This window comes from Astatotilapia calliptera, chromosome 4 (genome assembly GCF_900246225.1).
Source record: "Astatotilapia calliptera chromosome 4, fAstCal1.2, whole genome shotgun sequence".
NCBI classification, from domain to species: domain Eukaryota; kingdom Metazoa; phylum Chordata; class Actinopteri; order Cichliformes; family Cichlidae; genus Astatotilapia; species Astatotilapia calliptera.
This window is the reverse complement of record NC_039305.1, coordinates 22,841,704-22,862,124: the sequence shown is the minus strand read 5'-3', so window position 1 is coordinate 22,862,124 and position 20,421 is coordinate 22,841,704. Positions and strand designations below refer to the sequence as shown.

Sequence of the window (20,421 nt, the reverse complement as noted above, 5' to 3'; positions counted from 1 at the left end):
GTCGGTATCCGTAGCCAGTCTTGTTAATGATCTCACTGAGGGGGTTCAGGCCTATGCAGAACAGCAGTGGGGACAGAGCATCTCCTTGGTAGATCCCGCACTTGATGGTAACTTGTGCTATGGGCTTGGAGTTGGCCTCTAGTGTTGTACGCCACATCCCCATTGAGTTCCTGATGAAGGCTCTTAGGGTCCCATTGATCTTGTACAATTCTAGGCATTCCAGTATCCAGCTGTGGGGCATTGAGTCATAGGCCTTCTTGTAATCAATCCAGGCAGTGCACAGGTTGGTCAGTCTGGTCTTGCAGTCTCGGCTGATTGTTCTGTCTACCAGTAGCTGGTGTTTTGCACCTCTGGTATTCTTGCCAATTCCTTTCTGTGTCCCGCTCATGTATTGACCCATGTGCCTGTTCATCTTAGCCGATATGATGCCTGACAGGAGCTTCCATGTAGTACTGAGGCAGGTTATTGGTCGGTAGTTGGAGGGGACCGGTCCCTTCTTGGGGTCCTTGGGGATCAGGACCGTCCGGCCTTCAGTTAGCCATTCCGGGTGTCTCTCGTTAACTAGCAGCTGGTTCATTTGTGCTGCCAGACGCTCGTGGAGTGCAGTCAGCTTCTTCAGCCAGTAGGCGTGAACCATGTCGGGCCCTGGTGCTGTCCAACTCTTCATACTGGAGACCCTTTCTTGGATATCTGCCACTGTGATGGTTACTGGACCCTGTTCAGGGAGGTCGCTGTGGTCTGCCCTCAGATCCACTAGCCACTGAGCATTGCCGTTATGGGTTGCATCCTTCTCCCATATGCTCTTCCAGTATTGCTCCGTCTCCAGCCTTGGTGGTGCTGTTCTCTTATTGTTCCCTTGCCACTGAGAGTACACCTTTGCTGGTTCTGTGGAGAACAGCTGGTTTATTCTCCTGCCTTCTATCTCTCTGGTGTACCTCCTCAAGCGGCTGGCCAAGGCTGTGAGTCTTTGCTTGGCAGTTTCCAAGGCCTCAGGTATGGACAGCTTGCTGTATTTCTTAGGCACCTTATTTGTCGCACCTTTCTGCAACTCCGTTAGTTGGCTAACCTCCCTCCGTGCTACTTTGATCTTGCCCTCTAGCCTCCTTCTCCATGGAGGGTACTGCCCCTTGTGGCTGTTCAACTTGTAGCCAAGCATCTCACTGATCACTGCTGCCGTATTGTAGATCAGCTTGTTAGTGTCGGTAATCGTGGTTGTAGGTATTGCCCGTAGTGCTGCATTAACATCATCTAGCAGACCTTCTGAGGGTACTTCACGTAATCTTGGTAACCGGCTACGGGGGATCCAGGTTTCAAGCTTGGCCATGATCCTATTTTTCAGGTCAGCTCCTCTCGCACTCAACGATCCTTCTCCTATCGCACTTGGGGCTATGTACCCAATCTCGGGTGGGGGTGATGATATCTCCCCCCTGACCTGGCGTCCTGACTCCTCCTTGCCGTAGCATTTGTGTTGTACCTCGTCAATCTCTAGCTGTGAGAGCAGTCCCTTCTTTCGAATGTTGGAACACTGAGCTACTAGTTGTTTCGCCGTCATTGTGGATGTTGGGTATCGAAGAATCCATAGGTCCCTCATCCTATTCATGTAGCCCCTTCCGCCGGGGTTACTTGCGTAGTAGCATTCCAACAACGCCCTGTTTTCGTCCCTTGCCCACCAATGCCTTCTTGTTCCAGTAGCCCACTTTTCGTCAGGGTGCCCTGGTTCCTCAACACCTGACGCGGACCTTGTTGATCCGGGCGACGTCCGAGCCGGCATGCCTTCATATTTATCTGTCTCGCTCATGTCTGCGGTAGGCTTGCTTAGCATAGGGGGTCTAGCCTTAGGACCCTTACTGGATACAGACGCCCCAGGCAGGAATCGAACTTGCGATCCTCTGTTCCAAAGGCGTGTAGTTTAACCACTACGCTATCCAGCTGCATATATATATATATATATATATATATATATATATATATACATACACACACACATTCTCCCAAAGACAAGAACTAACAGACTTAAAAACTCCTTTGTCCCACACGCCATCAGACTGTTTAACTCCTCCCTGGAGGGGAGAGGGAGGGGAAACAGGAGGACAAAGGAGGGGGGAACAACTAAGCTGTAGTGCCTCTTCACCTCACTGTGCAATACCTTTTGTGCAATACTTTTGTAAATAGTCAACGGTGCAATAGACTCAATACTTGAAATGTGCAATTCACTTGTATTTTTATTTTTATTCCTATTTATTCTATTTATCCCCTTCGTATATTTTATTTATATTGTCTCTGTATTTATATATATGTGTGTGTGTGTGTGTGTATATATATATATATATATATATATATATATATATATATATATATATATATATATATATATATATAATATTCTGTAACTCTGTAACTTCTGTCGGTGCTGTGCTTTTTTGGAAATCAAATTTCCCAGAGGAACCCACCCGAGGGATTAATAAAGTTCTATCTAATCTAATCTAATATATATATATATATATATATATATATATATATATATATATATATATATATATATATATATATATATATATATATATATATATATAATATGTATGTGTATGTAAGACTTTATAAGAACATCAAAGTCATGATCTTTTTAGTTGCATCAACAAATGTTTATTAAATCAACAATAAACCAAATAGCTCTGAGCAATGTGAGACTATTTGGAGAATCAGTGAATCCAACCAACTTTGCCAAATGACACTGAGGCAGCTGACACTGTTATCATTTTAAACAGTTGATATATATCATTAAACTATCTTAAACAGGATTATTAACGTATTCTGATTTTTTTTCTGATAAACTCCAATGGCATGAAAACATATATCTCTTAGTCTCAAGAATGTAGATCTCCTATGAAAAGGGTCAATTGGATACATCAGTAATCCATACGAATCTGTCACTGATATTTATTTTGGATCCAATAGTTCTTTTGAATATCGATAATACTGAGTGCAAACATCAGTGAGTCACGATCCATTTGACCTCAGCAAAAACATTTACATAAAAAGGTAATGTGATAGAAACAACAACAAAAAACACGACATCATGGAAAAAATATAAAGAGGTGACACTTAAAATAGTATACAACGTTTATGTAAAGTCATCAAATTATCACTCAATTAAAATGTATTTACTTACTACAATTTAAACCCAGTAAATAATGATTTTGTCAATAGTGAAAATCAGTCTCATTACAAGAACATGTATACATAATTCAAAATCCATTAACGGTTCATGCATTTCCACACACATTAATGCTGTGATCTTACCACTCTACATTTAAATGCATATTTTTTCTTTTACAGCTTCTGCTGGAGTTGTAAAAATTTGCAGAGTGTCAATGACCAGGTTGCACTAAGGGAGCTCTAAGAGATTTCTTCTGTCCAAGACATATGTGGAAAATTCTAGTAATCTAGGGATTACTGAAACATTTTCATGGTACAATTCCACATGCATTATAGCCATTTTTCAAGTCAATTTCAATGGCTTGAAAAATGTGGAAAACTCATAATCAAGGCATGTACTTAACCCCTTTCATCCTGGGGATGATATGTATATCCCTGATATCATCATGCTGGAGCAACCAACACAAGTAGCGCTCGGTCCCCATACCCCATCCACTGGTGAGGAGTGGTTTCACTTGGCGCATGTTAATGTACCATTTATAAGATTTCTCTGACACTCCATGATGCCTCAGAGCCTCTTGTACGATCTCAGGAGTTGAATGGCGTTCACCAAGACCTACAGTCTCACCCAGCCCCAGCAAAAGGTCGGCAGCTTTGGCTTTGCGTTGCCCAGTGCCCTCCACATATGCTTGGTAGAATGGAACTGCCAGATGGTCCATCTCGGTCAGCCAAACAGCTCCACCATATTTCTCAATTAAAACCCGCTCTCCTTTACGTGTTAACTTTCTGCCAAAATTCGGCTGACCATCTTGGACCCACTCTAAACAGTCAGCAGAGGGCATCATGGGGATGGACTGGTCTAGAGAGACTCTTGAAAGTCTGGATTTTCCCTCCAGCTTACTGAGCAGAGCTGTGACATGTGCAAGGGTCCCAGCAGTGTTCAGGATTATATCTGAGTGTTTCTTCAACATGGACTTGGTGAGATGAACCAAGTATCCCTCTGCTATGGACATTGCATTGTCCATGTCACCCTGCAGTTCACACTCCACATGATAGAACTGGTTTAAGTGTGTGGCATCAGGATCTTCCCCTCTGAAGCTGGGAGATATGTAGTAGGTCCCTGGCAGGTTTTCCTGGAAGCGAAGGAAGTATTCCAGTACAAATTGCATTGAGTCAGCAAGGTACACACCCTGGCCCAGGAGATTGACAGAAACTGGCTCTGAGTCAGAACCCAAGCCCATTGGTGAGGAGATGGTGTCAGTGGTGAGAGGTGTCAGAGCATATGCGTACTGGCAGGAACTGTTGAAGTATTCCACTGTGCTGTGGAAAAGAGTGTTTTGGATCTTGAAAAGGTTTCGATACCACTGGCTCTTGATGGCTGCCATGGAGTGAGACTCAGGATCTGTCCAGGAACGAGCAGGCTTGCACTGGGTAATTTTCAAGTGGATGGTTTTGAGGGTTTCAGAGTCAGCGGGTGGGCCATTCAGTGATGAAACATATCCAGGGTAGCTTTGGAAGCATTCTGTTTGCAGCTCAGCAGGTTTAGTGCCATCTGGTGAAGGTAACAGAGGGATCAACTTGGCATGAGCATAGTCGATCTCAAATCCCTCAAAGATCAGTGCAACACTTGGAGCTTTCATCCCCTCTTCCAGCAGTCGAGCAACTTTGTAAGTGGCCAAGATCAGTGCCGTGTAGTCAGGTTCCTTCAGTTTGAAGATGTCACTGGACAGAGGTTTGCGTGGCACCACAACAGTTAGACCAGGACTGTTTGGATAAGGTGTCAGAAAGGCAACAAACTCACTGTCTTCCCACACTCTCCACTGTTGCTGCTCCCCACGAACAATGCGACTGAACAGGTTGTCATTGGATAGGTCCCCCAAAAAATCATAGCAAAAAGGTGCATTTGGTGTTGGCAGTGCACTTCTAATCTTATCTTGAACCCGAGCCAGTGTTTCATTATCCCAGCGTGGACCACTTTTTGAGGTGCAATAGCCAGGATTATAAGCGTGGAACTCTTCTTCACTAGCAAGATGGGGCTGCCATTTTGGCTCTAAGCCATGAAGAGGGAGGAGTCTGATTTGTGCTGGCTCACCAGGACTTGGATTGAATACCAAGGCACAACGTTGCACTCCCAGTCGCTCACATAACAAGTTTGAGACAACTCTTGCTCCTTGTAGCATAGCAACAAAATCAGCTGTAGCTAAGTGGAAGATGCTGCTTGCCCCACTAAGAGTTTTTCTAGTCAGAATCGTTGCTCCAGGGATCCAGGGTTTGAGATTTAGATAAGCAACAAGCTCATCTGTTTCCCAGATAACATTAGGGGGATCTCTCAGGGGTCTGAGGACCTCTACTCGTGAAATGCCACAAATCATTGAGGCCACAAAGATCACACCAGCATTTGTCTCAATGACAGCATCACCTTTAGCGTCCAGAGCAATGATTCCAGCACAGATCTCCTTCAGATCTTCAGCTATCACTTCTCTGCACGCTTCCCTAAGGCTGTGGCCTTTATGATGGTATAGACTTGCTATTTTCTGAGCAACTGTGTTCCTCAAAAAAACATCCCCATCTCCAGAGCAGGTAATGGCTAACTTTTCATCAGCATATATACCTGCTCCTACTACTGCTGTGTCCCCAACTCGCCCTTTCAGCTTTCCTACCAACCCGCCTGTAGAGGTTGCAGCAGCCAATCTATTCCAGCGATCCAAGGCCACAGCACCAACTGTCTGTGGATGATTGTTTTTGGAGTTTTTTCCACTACTGAGTTTTGCAGTTAACTCTCTGTGACGTACATCAGTGTAGAAATACTCAGGGCCAACGGGCTTCTGCTTTTCCTCAAGCTCTTCAAGAAACTCTTCAACTCCGTCTCCCACGATCAGTGCATGTGAGCTTTTATCCATTACACACCTGGCTGCTTTTATTGGGTTCTTTAGACTTTGCACACAGGCAACAGATCCTGACTTCTTTGTACTGCCATCCACAATGGTTGCTTCCATTTCATTTTTGCCATTTTTGTTAAATACAGAACCTTTACCTGCATTGAACAGAAAGCAGTCTTCCAGAGCTTCCACTGACCTCTGAACTGCATCCAGACTACTGCCACCTTGTTGAAGCACTTGGGATCCGAGAGTTAAGGCTGTTTGTAGAGCAAACTCAATGACCCCTATTACTTGGGAGTTCAGCATTATCTCTTCTCCAGCACCCCCATGAATCACTAGAGTGTAGTCTGGACTCATGCCAAGGGTACTACCAGCAGTGCTTTTGTCTGTGCTCTCTGGATAATGAATTTTCTCTCCATTAAGTTTCTCTCTTTGACCCTGCTGAAGTAGACACTCAAGGGCTCCCATTTCACTTGCAATGGCATATCTAACAGCTAGAAGCATCAATGACTTCAGGTTCATCTTGAGGTTTTGTTGGAGCTTGTCTAGTGCAAGAGCAAAGCTACCTTTCCCATTAAGCACAATGCGAACCTTGTCCCTCTTCCCAAGGTAGGTTACAGCTAACTGATCTTGAGCATAGACATTTCCTACTCCGCACTCTACTCCTTCCATGAGATCTGTACCTGTCAGATACACAGATGGACACCCAAAGGGGTCCAGGAACCTTTTCAAGGGATTTTCAGATGGCAAAGCTCGGCGCAGAGCAGCTAGGTGGGGGCCAACACCTTGACCACTTTTGGTGTTTTTTATTAGCTTCTTATGCTCCAGAAATGCAACATGGAACAACTGCAGTAGGTCAGTAGTGTATTGGATGGCGTTATCTGGACCAATGCAGGATGCCAGGGCACCTACTAACTGACGAGAATGCGTGGTGATTGAGTATGTAGGGTCACAACGACCATGTTTGTAGTGGCGCATATGGGAAGGTGTGACAAGTATGTGATTTGAAGCAGCTTCTCCAAAGGTCTGCCTCATGGAGAGCTGCAAAGAGAAGTTGATCCAGGCATCATATAGACCTCTGTGCCCTCTGAGAGTAGAGAAGACATCAGGATAGGAGGAGATGTCAAAGGTGAGAACTGGGTGGTTTGTTTTTAAATCGAGGCTCTGTTGGGGGGTATTTACACCCTGTAAAGGGAATGTTAGAGGATGGGGACAAACAGAATTAATATTGTTTACTGCAACAGATCCAGTCATGTTTTCAGTGCCAGTATGCAGTGGGTTTAAGTCAACAGTCTCCGACAGATCATACACATGTTCAGTCACAAGCCCAGCCACCATCCCATCCACAGCACTGTGCTCAAACACCATTCCAGCTGTGCAGTTTTTGAACACAACCAGGTTCAACACCTGTCAAAAAACACAGAAAAGAAAGGGATTATTTTGGGTTTCTTTGCCCTCCTTGACCCTGAATTGGATAAGTAGTATAAAATGGATGGATGGATGTCCTCTACAAATCAGCAAGCAATAAACAAATTATTTAATTATAACTCTTAATTACTACTCTGAGGCTTTAAATCTTTTAACAGTTGTTAAAACTATAATAAAGTTTCGCAGTAAAGAGCTAATACAGCTGAACTAAGCTTGTTCTAGTTTCCCTCCATTACCTTGTCATAGTATCTCAGAGATGGATTGTGTCCTCCTCCTCCCAGCCTCACTGCATTGAGGATATCAGCCAGTTCAGAGGGTGCATCATAGTCTTCCAGACAGAGCGTAAGTATAGCACTCTCCATCAGCCTCAGTGATGTCAGTGCTGTTCCTCCTTCCTCAAGGATCTTTTCCCTTCTCGCAGCCCAGGTCTTACGCTCCAGAGCTGTGAGGTTGCAAATGGATGAAGGATCATTTTGTTTCCCTGCCCTGGGTTGATCCATCACCTGAGCAAGCTGGTTATAGATGTCAATAAATGACCGCGCAGAAACTGGCCCACCAGTGCTCGGTCGCCACAGTATGTCAACAGGGAACACTCCGCCAACACAGGTAATGACAGCATGGAGGCTGTCAGGGAAGATCTGCAATTACAAAGTCTACAGATTAGAAAATATTTGATATACATTCAGTAGGTTAGTACATCAATAGATAAAGAATAAAGTCTTTTAGGATTCATCAAGATAGTTGTACTGCTATTAATCTCACCTTAATTTCATCTTGAACCCTCCCAGGAATACGGGTGGCAGCGAATACTTCAGCCTGCTGGGTATGCTCCATTGGAATATTGCCTTCCAATAAGACGGGCTCACTGTAAAGCTTTGCTGCTGCCCAGAGCAGAGCAGCTGCTCTACTAAGCTGGTTACATTTCTTTGCTTTAGATGGAAGAAGAACTACAGGGAGTGCTGTGGAGATGGGGAGAGGGTCAGCACAAGACAACAGACCTCTTTTGAACTGCTTTGTCACCCAGTTCTCTTGGCCTGCAGCACTGGTTGCTAATTTCTGCTGGGCTTCTTCAAGGAGCTCTCTTTGTTGTTGCAACGTACTTTTGAACTCTGGGTAAAGATCGGGTCCTAAAGTAAGCTGCAGAACACGGCTCACTTCTTGCAAGGTAACATCCAGATCTGGAATGGGGTAGTCGAGAAGGGTCATCCTGTTAATACAGAGGAGGCTTGACAAAAAGAAAGAAAAAGAGAGAAAGTCCATGACCGCTCCAGGTACTTTGTGAGATTTTCCAAGCATGCAAAGAACCAAGACTGATCTTGTTTTGTTTTTTTTCTTTGTTTTTTGTTTGTTTTTGTTTTTGTTTTTGTTTGTTTTTTGCTTTGTTTTATTATTTTCTTCAAGCCCTGTGTACAGGAGCTGCATACAAAAAGATATTTTGTGAAAAGGGTTGGCGTAATAAGCAAATGCTTCAGCCAATACCTTTTGATTAGCCTTGTCTCATGCTTTCTTTCTTTATGGTGGATTTTTGTTCTGTTTTCACTGTTTGTTTGTTTTTTCACTGTTTTCACTGAGATTTGAATTTGAATGCTAATCAATAAAATCAAAATCAAAGTCAAAAATCAAAGTCAAAGACAAAAAGAACCAGATACCAATACTTGTGCACATTTATCAAGTCAGAAGACTGATGGATTTAGTTTAAACAAATGGGGCTGACGTAAAAGCTGTAGAACACTATTCTTGCAGCACAGTTACTTTGTAATACAGTATGTCTAAGTAATATGACAGTCAAAAGTGGTTTTTAAATCACATTTTGTAAGGATCTAGAGGTTTGGTTTATAATTAGATATTTGTAAAAGTAACTAAACTATGCACTTTCTGGAGAACCTGTAGGGGAATTGTTGCTACTGCTGGACTTCTCCAGCAACACACAGCAGACCTTCAGTATGTGTGTTTAAAAAATTGGCAGATTAACACAATTTAAAACTGGGAACAGCAGCTTAAATACTTGAAGCTGTGATGATTTGTTTAAGCTGGAGTATGACCTGACCTGGGATAACTGTCCTAAAAGTATGTTTTTGTTCCCATACTGTAACCTCAAATGCAAAATCTCAGACAGTTCAGGATAATGACATGCAGATGGTTGAACTGGTTTAAAGAGGGTGAAAATGTGTGTAGATTCATTTCAAGGAGGGCTCTATAATCATATTCAACTGTCAGTCTAAGAGAGAAGGACAAGTTGTAAAAGTATCCATCAATCAGAGACAGAAAGAGGAGATTCAGATCCACTAAAATGTTAAAAATGTGGTCACAGGAGCAAGACAGGAAGAGAGGTCATTTCTGCTTTTCTCCCAAAAACCTTGAATATCTTATAATTGGTCTCAGAGAGGCAGTTGGATATCATATTGATGCATGCTCAATCATCCAGGTAAGTAAATCCCCAAAAGTTGATTCTGTTCATCTGGACGTAGCGTTTTGTGGGCGAAGCGTTTCATCACTCATCCAAGTGACTTCTTCAGTCTCAGCTGACTGCAGGTTTCCCCAATCTTATAAACTGTACAATTGCATAATGACTGAAACCAGCACCACTGAGGGAACAATGGACTGGGAGATCAGTTCCTTGGGTCCTGGCCTTGCAGTCAGCTGAGACTGAAGACGTGGGGTAATACCACCATAAATATGTAATCAGGTAAGGTTTTCTAACACAACATTTAACTACATACACATGTGGTATTAAAACCTTTGTAGATCAATGTATTTATAATTATTAATTACCAGTTACCAGTTCTGTCTCTCTATATTCACATGTTCCTATTTTCTGCTAAGCACTCCAGGGAACTATCTACATGAACCACGTGACCACCCCTGACATAACTCTTACCATTCGAGGGCCCTGCTATGGATGTAACTTCTATCAAAGCTAGCTAACATCCATAATGGTAAAATTAGGAACTTTAAACAGAGCTTGACAAACAAATATGTGACATTGCATCTTTTGTATAGAGCTTGTACCCTAAGCTGTGCCTTTTGTGTTTGTACTGATTAGAAAATGTTAGCTTATCAACATAGAATGATGAATATTCCAAAATATTACTCTATATATTATAATATTCCAATATATCACTATATTACTGCTGTTGTTAAAGTGAATTGTTAAATGTTCTCATTTTTATGCTTACCATCTCTACATTGTTTTAACTCTGTGATGAAACAATGTAGAGATGGTAAGCATAAAAATGACAACATTTAACAATTCGCTTTAACAGCTGTTTTGTTCCACAGTTTTTATTGGCAAACTACACCTCAGATCTCACATGTAACACAAACTACACAAACCGGCACACCGCAGTGTATTTGTCCATATAGCTACTGTATAACAGAACATTTTCCCTTTACGGTTTCCTCACATGATGTCCAACCATTCTCACATTAGCGGAGCCTGTAAGTGAATTATCTGATTTATGTTTAAGAGCCTGCTGAGTGAAACACAGATTTCCTTGTGCTTCAATGAGGTGAACATGAATGGAATGCATCCAGATTTTACTTCTGTATTAGACAATACCCCCAGCACTCTACAGCTATACAGAGCCTTGTAATGGCTCATAACTAAGCTCATCTGCTCACACGTGAAAGCAGTTACTCCCTTTCCCTAACTTAAGTTGGCCAGGGTTTTTTTGTTGCTGGTCGTCAAGGAAACATGTCCCTCGCCAAATGACTTTTTGGGAAATTAGATTTCTCCTGATTGGTCCCATCAGTTTGAATCACCCACACAATGCTGGCTGTCTGTCCTTTATCCGAATCTTGTGTTCCATCTGATGGATTTGGGTTCTGCAGGGAAGCAGGTCTTGTGATTCCAAAAGCTCAGCTACCAGAACTACTACTGTGTGTTACATCATAGAGTAGAAATAGCCAACTGATGGGCAATAAAGCAACAGTAACATTATTTTTGAAAAAATCTAAACGAATTAAGAATAAAAAAATCTATTATTTTAACCTCATCACATACTGGGTCACCAGCAAAGCTCTTAGAGGCAGGGCCTGGATTTCAGTTGAACCACAGTTTAGTTTAGTTTAAGAAACTAGAAAATGTTGCTTTTCAGATCAACTCACTTACAGACATTTTGGCCTTATAGTTCATCTCTTATAAGATTTTCATTTGGTTATGCCAAATGGTGGGTGTTATTTTGTTAATATTTCTGCAGAGGAAACCAAAACATAACAAAGGTTATTGTAATTGTGTTAAAAAGATATTTTTTAAGCCTCTGAAGCACTATTTATTTCCAAAAACGTACAAAACTCATGCCACAGAAATAGTTGTCAAAAGCTTATCTGAAGAAAATGATCCACAAAAAATTGATTTTATAACATTTCTTAATATTGAAGTCTGTGCATTAAGGGTCAGTACTTCAGAAATATCTTCAATTCACCTTAGACGTTAGTATGCTGTATGCTGTACATGTAACTGCATCAATACAAATCAAATCATTATCTCCTCATCATATTTGAAGGGCTTTGAGTGCAGTAACAGTAGAAAACTGCTCCATAAACACCAGAACATGAACCCTTTACCTTTATTCACCTGTACGTTTTATTTAGAATAAAATAAACTTACCTCGCTATGAAGATGTCTCGAGATCTGGCCAGCTGGTAGGGTGGAAGACCACTCAGTGGAAATAAAACTTGGTTGGACTGGAGAGACAAGGCTTTGTCTATAACACACAGGCTGTGACTCCAATTAAGCAATTTAGTCTCTTGCCTGTCCCTTTTCTCTACCTCTCAATGCCTCTCACTCAGTCGTCCTCGTGCTCTCTGCCCTCAGTGGTTCTTCTCTAGTGTTTTTTTTTAATCCTCTCTCACACAATTTGGACCCTCACAATGCAGCAAAAACTGCCAAATACACTCAGGAAAGTAATTCCTGGAGTTTTATCAGGTAGCGTCTTAGGAAGTGAGAGATTCAGCAGTTTGTGTTAGTATAGCAGACAACAGTACATCTGCATTAACGGTGTGCCCCTTTTTTATACCGGGATCAACTTCTGCTTTACGCCATCTGTGTGTGTGTGTGTGTGTGTGTGTGTGTGTGTGTGTGTGTGTGTGTGTGTGTGTGTGTGTGTGTGTGTGTGTGTGTGTTTGCACTTTTCTGTTCACACGAATGTAATATATATGCAGTTTTTTGTAGATCATAAATATTTTGTGACGAGTATGGGAAATAAGTAGAGATTAAAAAAATGATCACATATAGTCAAGCTCACAGGAAAAGTTATATGACCACTTTGTTATACTGCATGTGAAAATAATGTGAGGATATTTTTCATGCAACTAAACATTTACAGATCGTGTTTTTGCTTGCTTTGTGCATCATCATCCCCTTCAATCTTTATCCCTTTAGGAGTTTTAGGAGCTCTGATTTTCTCCTTTCAAATGAAAATTATAAGAGAAAATCTGCTTTTGAAAAAAAGTGACATTTTCTCACCAGACAAGATGTCACAATTTTGTCACCAGGTGGAACTACAGCATGACAAAATGATGACCTTTTGTCACCAGATGTTTTATCACCACATGTTTTGTCCGATGATTTTTGTCTTTGCGCAAAATGTGTTTGCATAAGAAGAGTTCCATCTTCTGGATAGAAATGATCCAGAGAGACTGTTGGATTTCTTTCACTGTTAAGAAACCGGCATGGATGTTTCTAAAAAAAAAGGATAGTAACAGAAACATATGTTGCCTATGTTGCCATAATCTCACAAAGACAGCATTTCCATGCACAATTATGGATTATTTCATTGCAGTAAGGTTCAATGAAATGTGCATTTAAATACATCCCCTCGCCATGCTTTAATATGTATTTAATTAGACCGGTTTTTAATTAAATACATACAGCACAGCAGACAGGACTGAACCTGTGGACGACCTGTACGTAACAAATGGCTAAAAACAAAGATTGAAGCATAAAAACTGTAGAATAATACAGAAAGTCACCTGCAGTGTCTGAGATTATTAAAGTATTATTAGGTTATTGAATAAAGACACTAATGCTGCACTAGCATCAATCCTATGAGAAAAAGAGAGTCCCAACGAAGTCACCAAACTCTGGAGACTGTTCAGAACATGAGTGATGAAAATTTTCTTTATCATTAAAACTCAGAGCTCTTACTGTTGAATGCAAAAAGAAAACAGATGCATTGTCACTTTTGCAGCAATACCACCTACAGTATATCAACACTCAACAAGACTGTGAGACATTCTGGAAGGGGAACTACCGTAAACTGTTTCATGTGATGCTGATTATGAAAAAGAGTTTGCAGGAAATGTAAAGTGTGTGGATGCCTGACTAAGCAGCGCTACAGATGTGTGCAGAAATGTAAACTAGTGTTTTATCCTACAGGCGTCCAACCAGGTCGCATCCCAGACTCCAGATTCATGCATTTTTTCCCAATTGCCTTGATAGTGACCGCATGATGCTTTCCACGCAGGAGCTAAAGCAGCTCTTTGAGGTCACAGGTGGACCTGAGTGAGCCGCTTTGTGGCTCCAGTGTGACGGCCTGTCACATGATGCTGGCTGCTCACATGATGCCAGCGCCATCGTGTATTTCCTCGTCTGAGAGGTTCTCAGAGGCTAAAAGCAAGCTTTGAGGATAAATAAGCAGTGACGCAACTTTATTTAGAAATGATTATCATCTTTATTTGTGATTTATGAATGATAAAAATAAAATCTGATCACAAATCTGACTCTGAGGTTTTTTAGTTCATTGTGACCTCGGTTTTAAACTCAGAAAGCAAGAAAGTACTTATTGGGCAATTTTCACATGAATATTGGATACATAAGACGTTTTGTGCTTGATAAAGACATTTTTTCATAACTCAAAAGAGAAAGATTTAAAGAGAATAAACATGTAGAGAACAGAAGAAACTGTCCCACCAAAGGGGGGAAATCTCACTGATGATGGTGCTGTGCAAAGTTTGAAAAATGCAATCGAATCATTGATTCAATTGCATTGCTAAAAAGTACTAATATGCCAGTATTTATAAGAACTGATGCAATGAAAAGTATGTCTGTATCTAAATGAGTTATATAAATACTGCTGTTTCAGTGCAGAAACTCTACATGTGAATTTAGAGGTTCCACATTTCCGCTGTAACAGTAGAAAAAGTGGCTTTTTTTTTTTAAAGTGCACTTAAAGATGTTCCTTAAGACATCTCAGGCTCTCCATCTTCTGTTCTCTCAATGAACTACTTGTTAAATAAGAAAAATTCTAGTGCTCCAACACTCTAATTTAAAAGTTACGACACTTCTGATTCTTTGATTTAAGTCCAGATTTTTTTGTCCTTATTGGCATGATAGGGTCACAACGTTGCTGCACTTCCATGATGTGACCTTCCCGTTCCACCACATACCAAAGGATGTGATGACTTTGGAGTACAATCAATGCATTGTTATGTTCAAGAAACCAGTTTGAGATTATTTCGGGTTTGCGATGTGGTGCGTTTACTTGCTGTCGCCACAAGGTGGGTACACTATGGTCAAAAATGGAAATGGTCAGCAGCTGTACTCAGGTGGGCAGATTAGCAGTTTGTGAAATACTAAGACCAACCAGTGTGTCATTAATATTCAGAGTCACTTGAATTAAACGTTCATCCCCATTTGGCTTAGTTTGAGCATTCCTACATTACATGCCTGTGTGCACTGAGTTGCTGCCATGTGATTGGATGATTAGATATTTCCGTTAATGAGCAGCTGAACAGGCGGTTAGTCTTAAATTAACCGTCTTCATCTTTGACTGTAATTCGAAATTGCGACTTTATTCTCAAAATGATCTTTACGTGCCGAACTTGTTCGCTCCTCAAAAACAAAATTGCACAGTGACTTCCCTCTAGCGCTCCGGGTTTGTATTTCATGCAGAGGCTCGTCATGGCGGCTCAGACCCGTGCTCTGGTGTCAGGTCAGTGGCTGGCAAATGCTGTCAGAAATGACCTGATCGGTCCCAAGCTTCGCGTTCTCGACGCTTCTTGGTACCTGCCGAAAGCCAAACGGAACACCAGAGAGGAGTTTGCGCAGAAGCACATCCCGGGCTCGTCCTTTTTCGATTTGGACGAATGTTCCGACAAGAACTCTGCGTTTGATCATATGTTGCCAACTGCCAGCTACTTTTCGCAATATGTGGGAGATCTGGGCATCGGGAATGACACGCACGTCGTCGTGTACGACACCAGCGACACCGGGGCGTACAGCGCGCCCCGCGTGTGGTGGATGTTCCGGTTGTTCGGGCACAGTTTGGTGTCGCTGCTGGATGGTGGCTTCAAGAACTGGCTGGTTGACGGCTATCCAGTGACGTCCGAGTACTTGAAGCCGGAGAGCAGAGAGTTTAAGGCCACTCTGAACCAGTCGTGGGTTAAAAGCTACGAGGACGTGCTGGAAAACATCAGAACCAAGCAGGTCCAGGTTGTGGACGCCAGGTCTCCTGGCAGGTTCAAGGGTACTGAGCCAGAGCCCCGAGATGGTGAGTCAAACTTTAAGCGTTTAAACTTAAGAAGAGGCCAACAGTTTATCTGTCAGTCGTGTTAGTTCTCCAAGGGTTAAAAACAGCTTAGAGCATAAGATACAACATGTAGGGTTTTGCATCAAAACAAGAAAGATGAGACTGCTTTGCATACTTCACATGTTGCTGCTGTCATTTATCGTGTACACAGTGCTGTGTGCAATACTCCAAAGTGAACATGCTTTCAAAAAATACTAATATCAGCACTTTTTATATAATAGCTACTTTTACACAAAGTGCAGGAAAATAAATTAGCTTCAGCACTCTTTGCCTTTGAAACAGCACTGAGTTTTAGAGGTACTTGTACTTTGTTTTTTAAGGTACTCTGTATACACTGGCTGTTATCTTGGAAACCTTTGGCTGTTATCAAAGGCCGTGCCCTGTGGTGGCCTTGCCCTCTGCTCCAGCTTTTTGTCACTGAACATAACTCTTCAGGTTACTATAGTGAACTTAAACTACAGTAAAATCTGAAGTAGGTACGGAATGTGAAATGAAAAGGAAAAAAATCTAATGATAATTGATAACTAAAAAACAAATATTATTGAAGAGTCTCTGTAGGGTTTTTTTATTACACAAAAAAAGCTGCTGATAGAAACTGTGAGCCGTGTTGAAAGCCATCACCCAAATTTTATTTCAGCTGCTAATTACAGCTCTTGAGCCACGTGCAGATAACCAGCAGATACTGTGTGCTCAGCTTCTATCTTGGTGGTTTTCACTGAAGCAAACATCCACTGATGATGTCCAGGAGATGCTGCTAAAAGCTATGGAAGAAATTTAAGATAAAAACCTGTCACATGTTGATACGTCCCCTAAATTTCTCACTCTTCTTTCTCCCGGTCACAGACATACTGCCTGGACATTACCCCGGAGCGATCAACATACCATATACAACTTTGCTGGATCCCTCTGGAAAGGTGAAGGATACCGAGAGCCTGGCTGAGATTTTCAAGGATGCAGGGGTGGACATGACGCGACCGTTCTGGGCTTCTTGCGGCTCAGGCGTCACAGCGTGTCAAGTCATTCTGGCCGCCCACCTGCTCGGGCATCCCGGGGTTTGCCTTTATGATGGTTCCTGGTGCGAGTGGTTTCAAAAGGCATCACCAGAACTTATCATCTCAGAGGGGGAGGGAAAGAAGGCGTGAGGGGAAAGTCACTTCTTTAGAGGGAGCTAAGCTACAGGTGTATCTGACCTGACCGTGTTGGTGTTTCTCCCACAGCATCACAGTGTTGCTCTAGGACTGTGATCGCAAATGACCAGTTGCATAGATGTGTGAGGTGATTGCTTTCAGACTTTGGCTTTCAAAAGTCATGTGAAGTGACAAAGAGCAATCTGGCAAGTTGGTTGGCTTGAACCGTTTAGTTAGGGTTAGGACCATATTTTTTCACAAATGTTATGCAGGGGAGACAAATTGCTTTGGGTTAACAAGAGCCTAGGTGTCAAGACAAGAAGCGGAAAGAACACCCTCGATAGGTCTAAGGCTAAGCAGCACAGACGGCCAGTCATGTTCGCACCGGCACATTTAGAATTGCCAGTTAGCCTAGGACTGTTGGACTGCGAAAGAAAGCTGGAGACAACCCACAAAAACAGGTGAATAACACCCAAACTCCCCCCAGGAGGTCGGTCCAAACCCAGGACCTTCTTGTTATGTGGCACCAATTCTAACCACTGCATCTACCCCATGACACACCCATATTTGTTTTACACAGTTTTAAAGGTTAGAGTTCAATAAAAAATGTTGTTTTTTTCCCCCCCATCTTATTTCTCAAAGTCGCAGAGCTGTAACTGGTCACTTGCGCTGATGGTCCTCGAGCAACATGCATTATTATGCTGTAGGAACAGCACCAACACGGGGACAGCAGATTGTGCCTGAACTTTAAACCTACGCCTTAACATCCTTCCCCCCCCCCCCCCCCCCCCCCCGAGTATATTATACACACTATAGGTTGTAAGGTTCCTCAGCTGTAAGAAACCTTTCAAATAATTTAATAATTAATGTTTTAAGCAAATGTAACATTCTAAAGTTTCACTTCGTATGTATTGTTTTGGTTCTTTCTTTAACCAAAAGTGATGCATTAGAATTCCATTACAATAACCTGAATATGTTATGTGCTTCCGTTTTGATGGGGTACCACCACAGGTATCTTCTTTTTCTTTTAAAAGTAAGTCTAGCTCACGAGGTGGAGGAAAACGTGCATTGGGTAACCAGTAAAGTAAATATTTAGCTTTGTTAGAAGGCCACACAGGGCAAAATTCCCTGTTGATCAGATATAGCTTCCTCAGGTGACCTGCAGGGTTGTAGGAAACATGTTGTTTCAGATCCTGTTTTTTTTTTTTTTGTTTTTTTTTGTTTTTTTTTTTTTTTTGGGGGGGGGGGGGGTGTAGGTTAAATTATCTTGATTTTTTGCTTTCACTTGATCGGACTGTGTAAAAGTTGCCAGTTTTGAAAACGTAAGTCATTGTAATTCATTGTTAGTGTGCACCCAAGAAGAAATAATAATAATAAAAATCTAATTAAAAATACTTAATACACTTTTTCTAAAACATGCACAGCGTTTTTGAAAAAAAAAAAGATTGCTGACACAGAGGAAATGGAAACCAGTTTGAGCCGGTTCCTGCAGTTTTATATGAGGTGTCTGGAAAGATGCCCGATTGCCAAAATAAAGTTTATGGATTATAGCTCACGCCAGGATGAGCTACGTGCAGCTGTTCTGTGCACACCATGTAGGTCATCAGGAAGTGTAAGTGCACTAATACGCATTTACAGTTTGAGAAAGAATCATTAAATCAATCATGAGGACTGCTATTTTGAAAGCTTCATAAAAAACTGATCAGAGTATATATTTATTCCAACTCTATTCTTCCTCGAGTAGCACTTTGTTTCTCATTAACAATGTAGCAAAGGGGTAATCTTAGCCACTCTGTATGATGTCAGCTGTTGCTATGTCTCATTGAGGAAAAAAAAAAAAAATGCCGAGTCCGGAATAAAAGAGCGCTCCAACTGGGCGAAAAGGAACGAACAGCTCATTTGAAATGATTCTTCTCAGGCTGAAGATGAGGCAGCAGCTGAACGCATTGTCTAAAAATGAATCAAACTTTCCGCTCTGCAACTGGCAGCAGATACATCACTCTTGCTCTTTATTTTGACCCTCATTAATATATATTGACCTAAAAGGCATGTTGTGATGTAGATTACATGAAATCATATGAAGGTTAAATGAATCTATTGTAAAGATTCATAAGGAAGAAAAACAAAATTTGCTAATTGGATTTCTGCGGGGAGTCTTTGGAGAGCCTACAATCAACTTCCTAAGTGGCTGACGTGTTTGTCTTCATTTATGTTCATGTGTGGTGCATTACTTGTTAATTATTGTGCGGTTGTCAGGTTTTTCTACTTTGTACCTTCCTTCATGCGCATTCTGGATCTTTCAGCTATCTCCCTCCAGGAATCTGATATTTGTGAGTCCTTTTATCAATGCTATGATTGTTCTTCATACTGCAGCAAATTACAAGCTGGAAATGCTCAGGAGAAATCAACAATGCTGAACAGGCCAATCACAGTAGTTCTGGGCTGCATTAACTGGAACTGTAGTTACATTTTTCAGGAGGTGCACGTTAGGTTAGATTTTACATTACAATATATATTTCCCGCTGAAGCATAAGCATAAGTTTTGTCCATAGGATGAGGAACTCAAGAGCTTGTGCACTGAAAGGTGCCAGCTTTCCCTGGGACATTTCCTGGGCATGTAAAGATTTATGAAGACCAGCAGGTAGAGACACAAATAGCATGTTTCACCTGTCCTGGAAGGATCTTCGGATCACACAAGATAAAACTGGGAGAGGTGCATCTGCAATACCCTGCTTATCATGCATCAGACAAGCAGATATTTTGCACATGTCTCAACTCTGTATATTTTTATATATTTTATTTATTGTTGACTCTATTTAATTTGTAAAATATGTGTACACACACACACGTAGAAAAATATTTAGTATACACATCCAGAAATGCATATACTATTATATATTGTACATATATTTATTAGTTTCAGATGTAGCCATTCTTGTATTTTGCTTGTTTACATTATTGTATTTTGCACAACTCTGTTGCTTGTGAAGCTCACACACAAGAATTTCACTCACATGTGCTGTACCAATGTACCTGCACATGTGATGTGACAATAAAAGTGATTTGATTTGAATGATGGGATGGTGCACAATAAAACGATCACTGATAGTAACGATGCTATCCAGGTGATATGAATATCAGTCAGACAAAGGTGGGTTTTTATTAAGGTAAATATAAAATTGTGACGTGACTGGTGATACATTTTGGGTTTGGACGTGACTCAAAAGGATTAAATCACTAGACGGCTGTGAACTACGCATCACGTCATCTCTGATGGGTGTCACTAGGCTGCCCGTTACG

At 41.6% G+C, this 20,421-nt stretch overlaps 2 protein-coding genes across 2 annotated transcripts; one reads left to right on the top strand and one right to left on the bottom strand.

Annotated features, from left to right (window-relative positions):
* Window positions 1-2,620: 2,620 nt before the first annotated feature.
* On the bottom strand, window positions 2,621-12,224 carry LOC113021096 (uncharacterized). The gene is made up of 4 exons (XM_026165541.1): window positions 12,073-12,224; window positions 8,226-8,688; window positions 7,700-8,101; window positions 2,621-7,442 (listed from the first exon to the last, which is right to left on the bottom strand). The coding sequence occupies exons 2-4, from the start codon at window positions 8,667-8,669 to the stop codon at window positions 3,543-3,545; spliced, it is 4,746 nt and encodes a 1,581-aa protein (XP_026021326.1). The 5' UTR covers window positions 8,670-8,688; window positions 12,073-12,224; the 3' UTR covers window positions 2,621-3,542.
* Window positions 12,225-15,074: 2,850 nt separating this feature from the next.
* On the top strand, window positions 15,075-18,332 carry mpst (mercaptopyruvate sulfurtransferase). Its single transcript, XM_026165540.1, has 2 exons — window positions 15,075-15,955; window positions 16,838-18,332. Exons 1-2 carry the CDS (start codon window positions 15,352-15,354, stop codon window positions 17,134-17,136), a joined length of 903 nt encoding a protein of 300 aa, XP_026021325.1. The 5' UTR covers window positions 15,075-15,351; the 3' UTR covers window positions 17,137-18,332.
* The last annotated feature ends 2,089 nt before the right edge of the window (window positions 18,333-20,421 follow it).

What these genes read in the sequence shown, in the direction of transcription:
- LOC113021096 (XM_026165541.1), bottom strand. Translation starts at nt 8,669, where the DNA reads ATGACCCTTCTCGACTACCCCATTCCAGATCTGGATGTTACCTTGCAA. An exon ending in GGGTTCAAGATGAAATTAAG is followed by an intron (nt 8,102 to 8,225) that starts GTGAGATTAATA and finishes TTGTAATTGCAG; the next exon opens with ATCTTCCCTGACAGCCTCCA. An exon ending in CTCTGAGATACTATGACAAG is followed by an intron (nt 7,443 to 7,699) that starts GTAATGGAGGGA and finishes GTTTTTTGACAG; the next exon opens with GTGTTGAACCTGGTTGTGTT.
- mpst (XM_026165540.1), top strand. Translation starts at nt 15,352, where the DNA reads ATGCAGAGGCTCGTCATGGCGGCTCAGACCCGTGCTCTGGTGTCAGGT. An exon ending in TGAGCCAGAGCCCCGAGATG is followed by an intron (nt 15,956 to 16,837) that starts GTGAGTCAAACT and finishes TCCCGGTCACAG; the next exon opens with ACATACTGCCTGGACATTAC.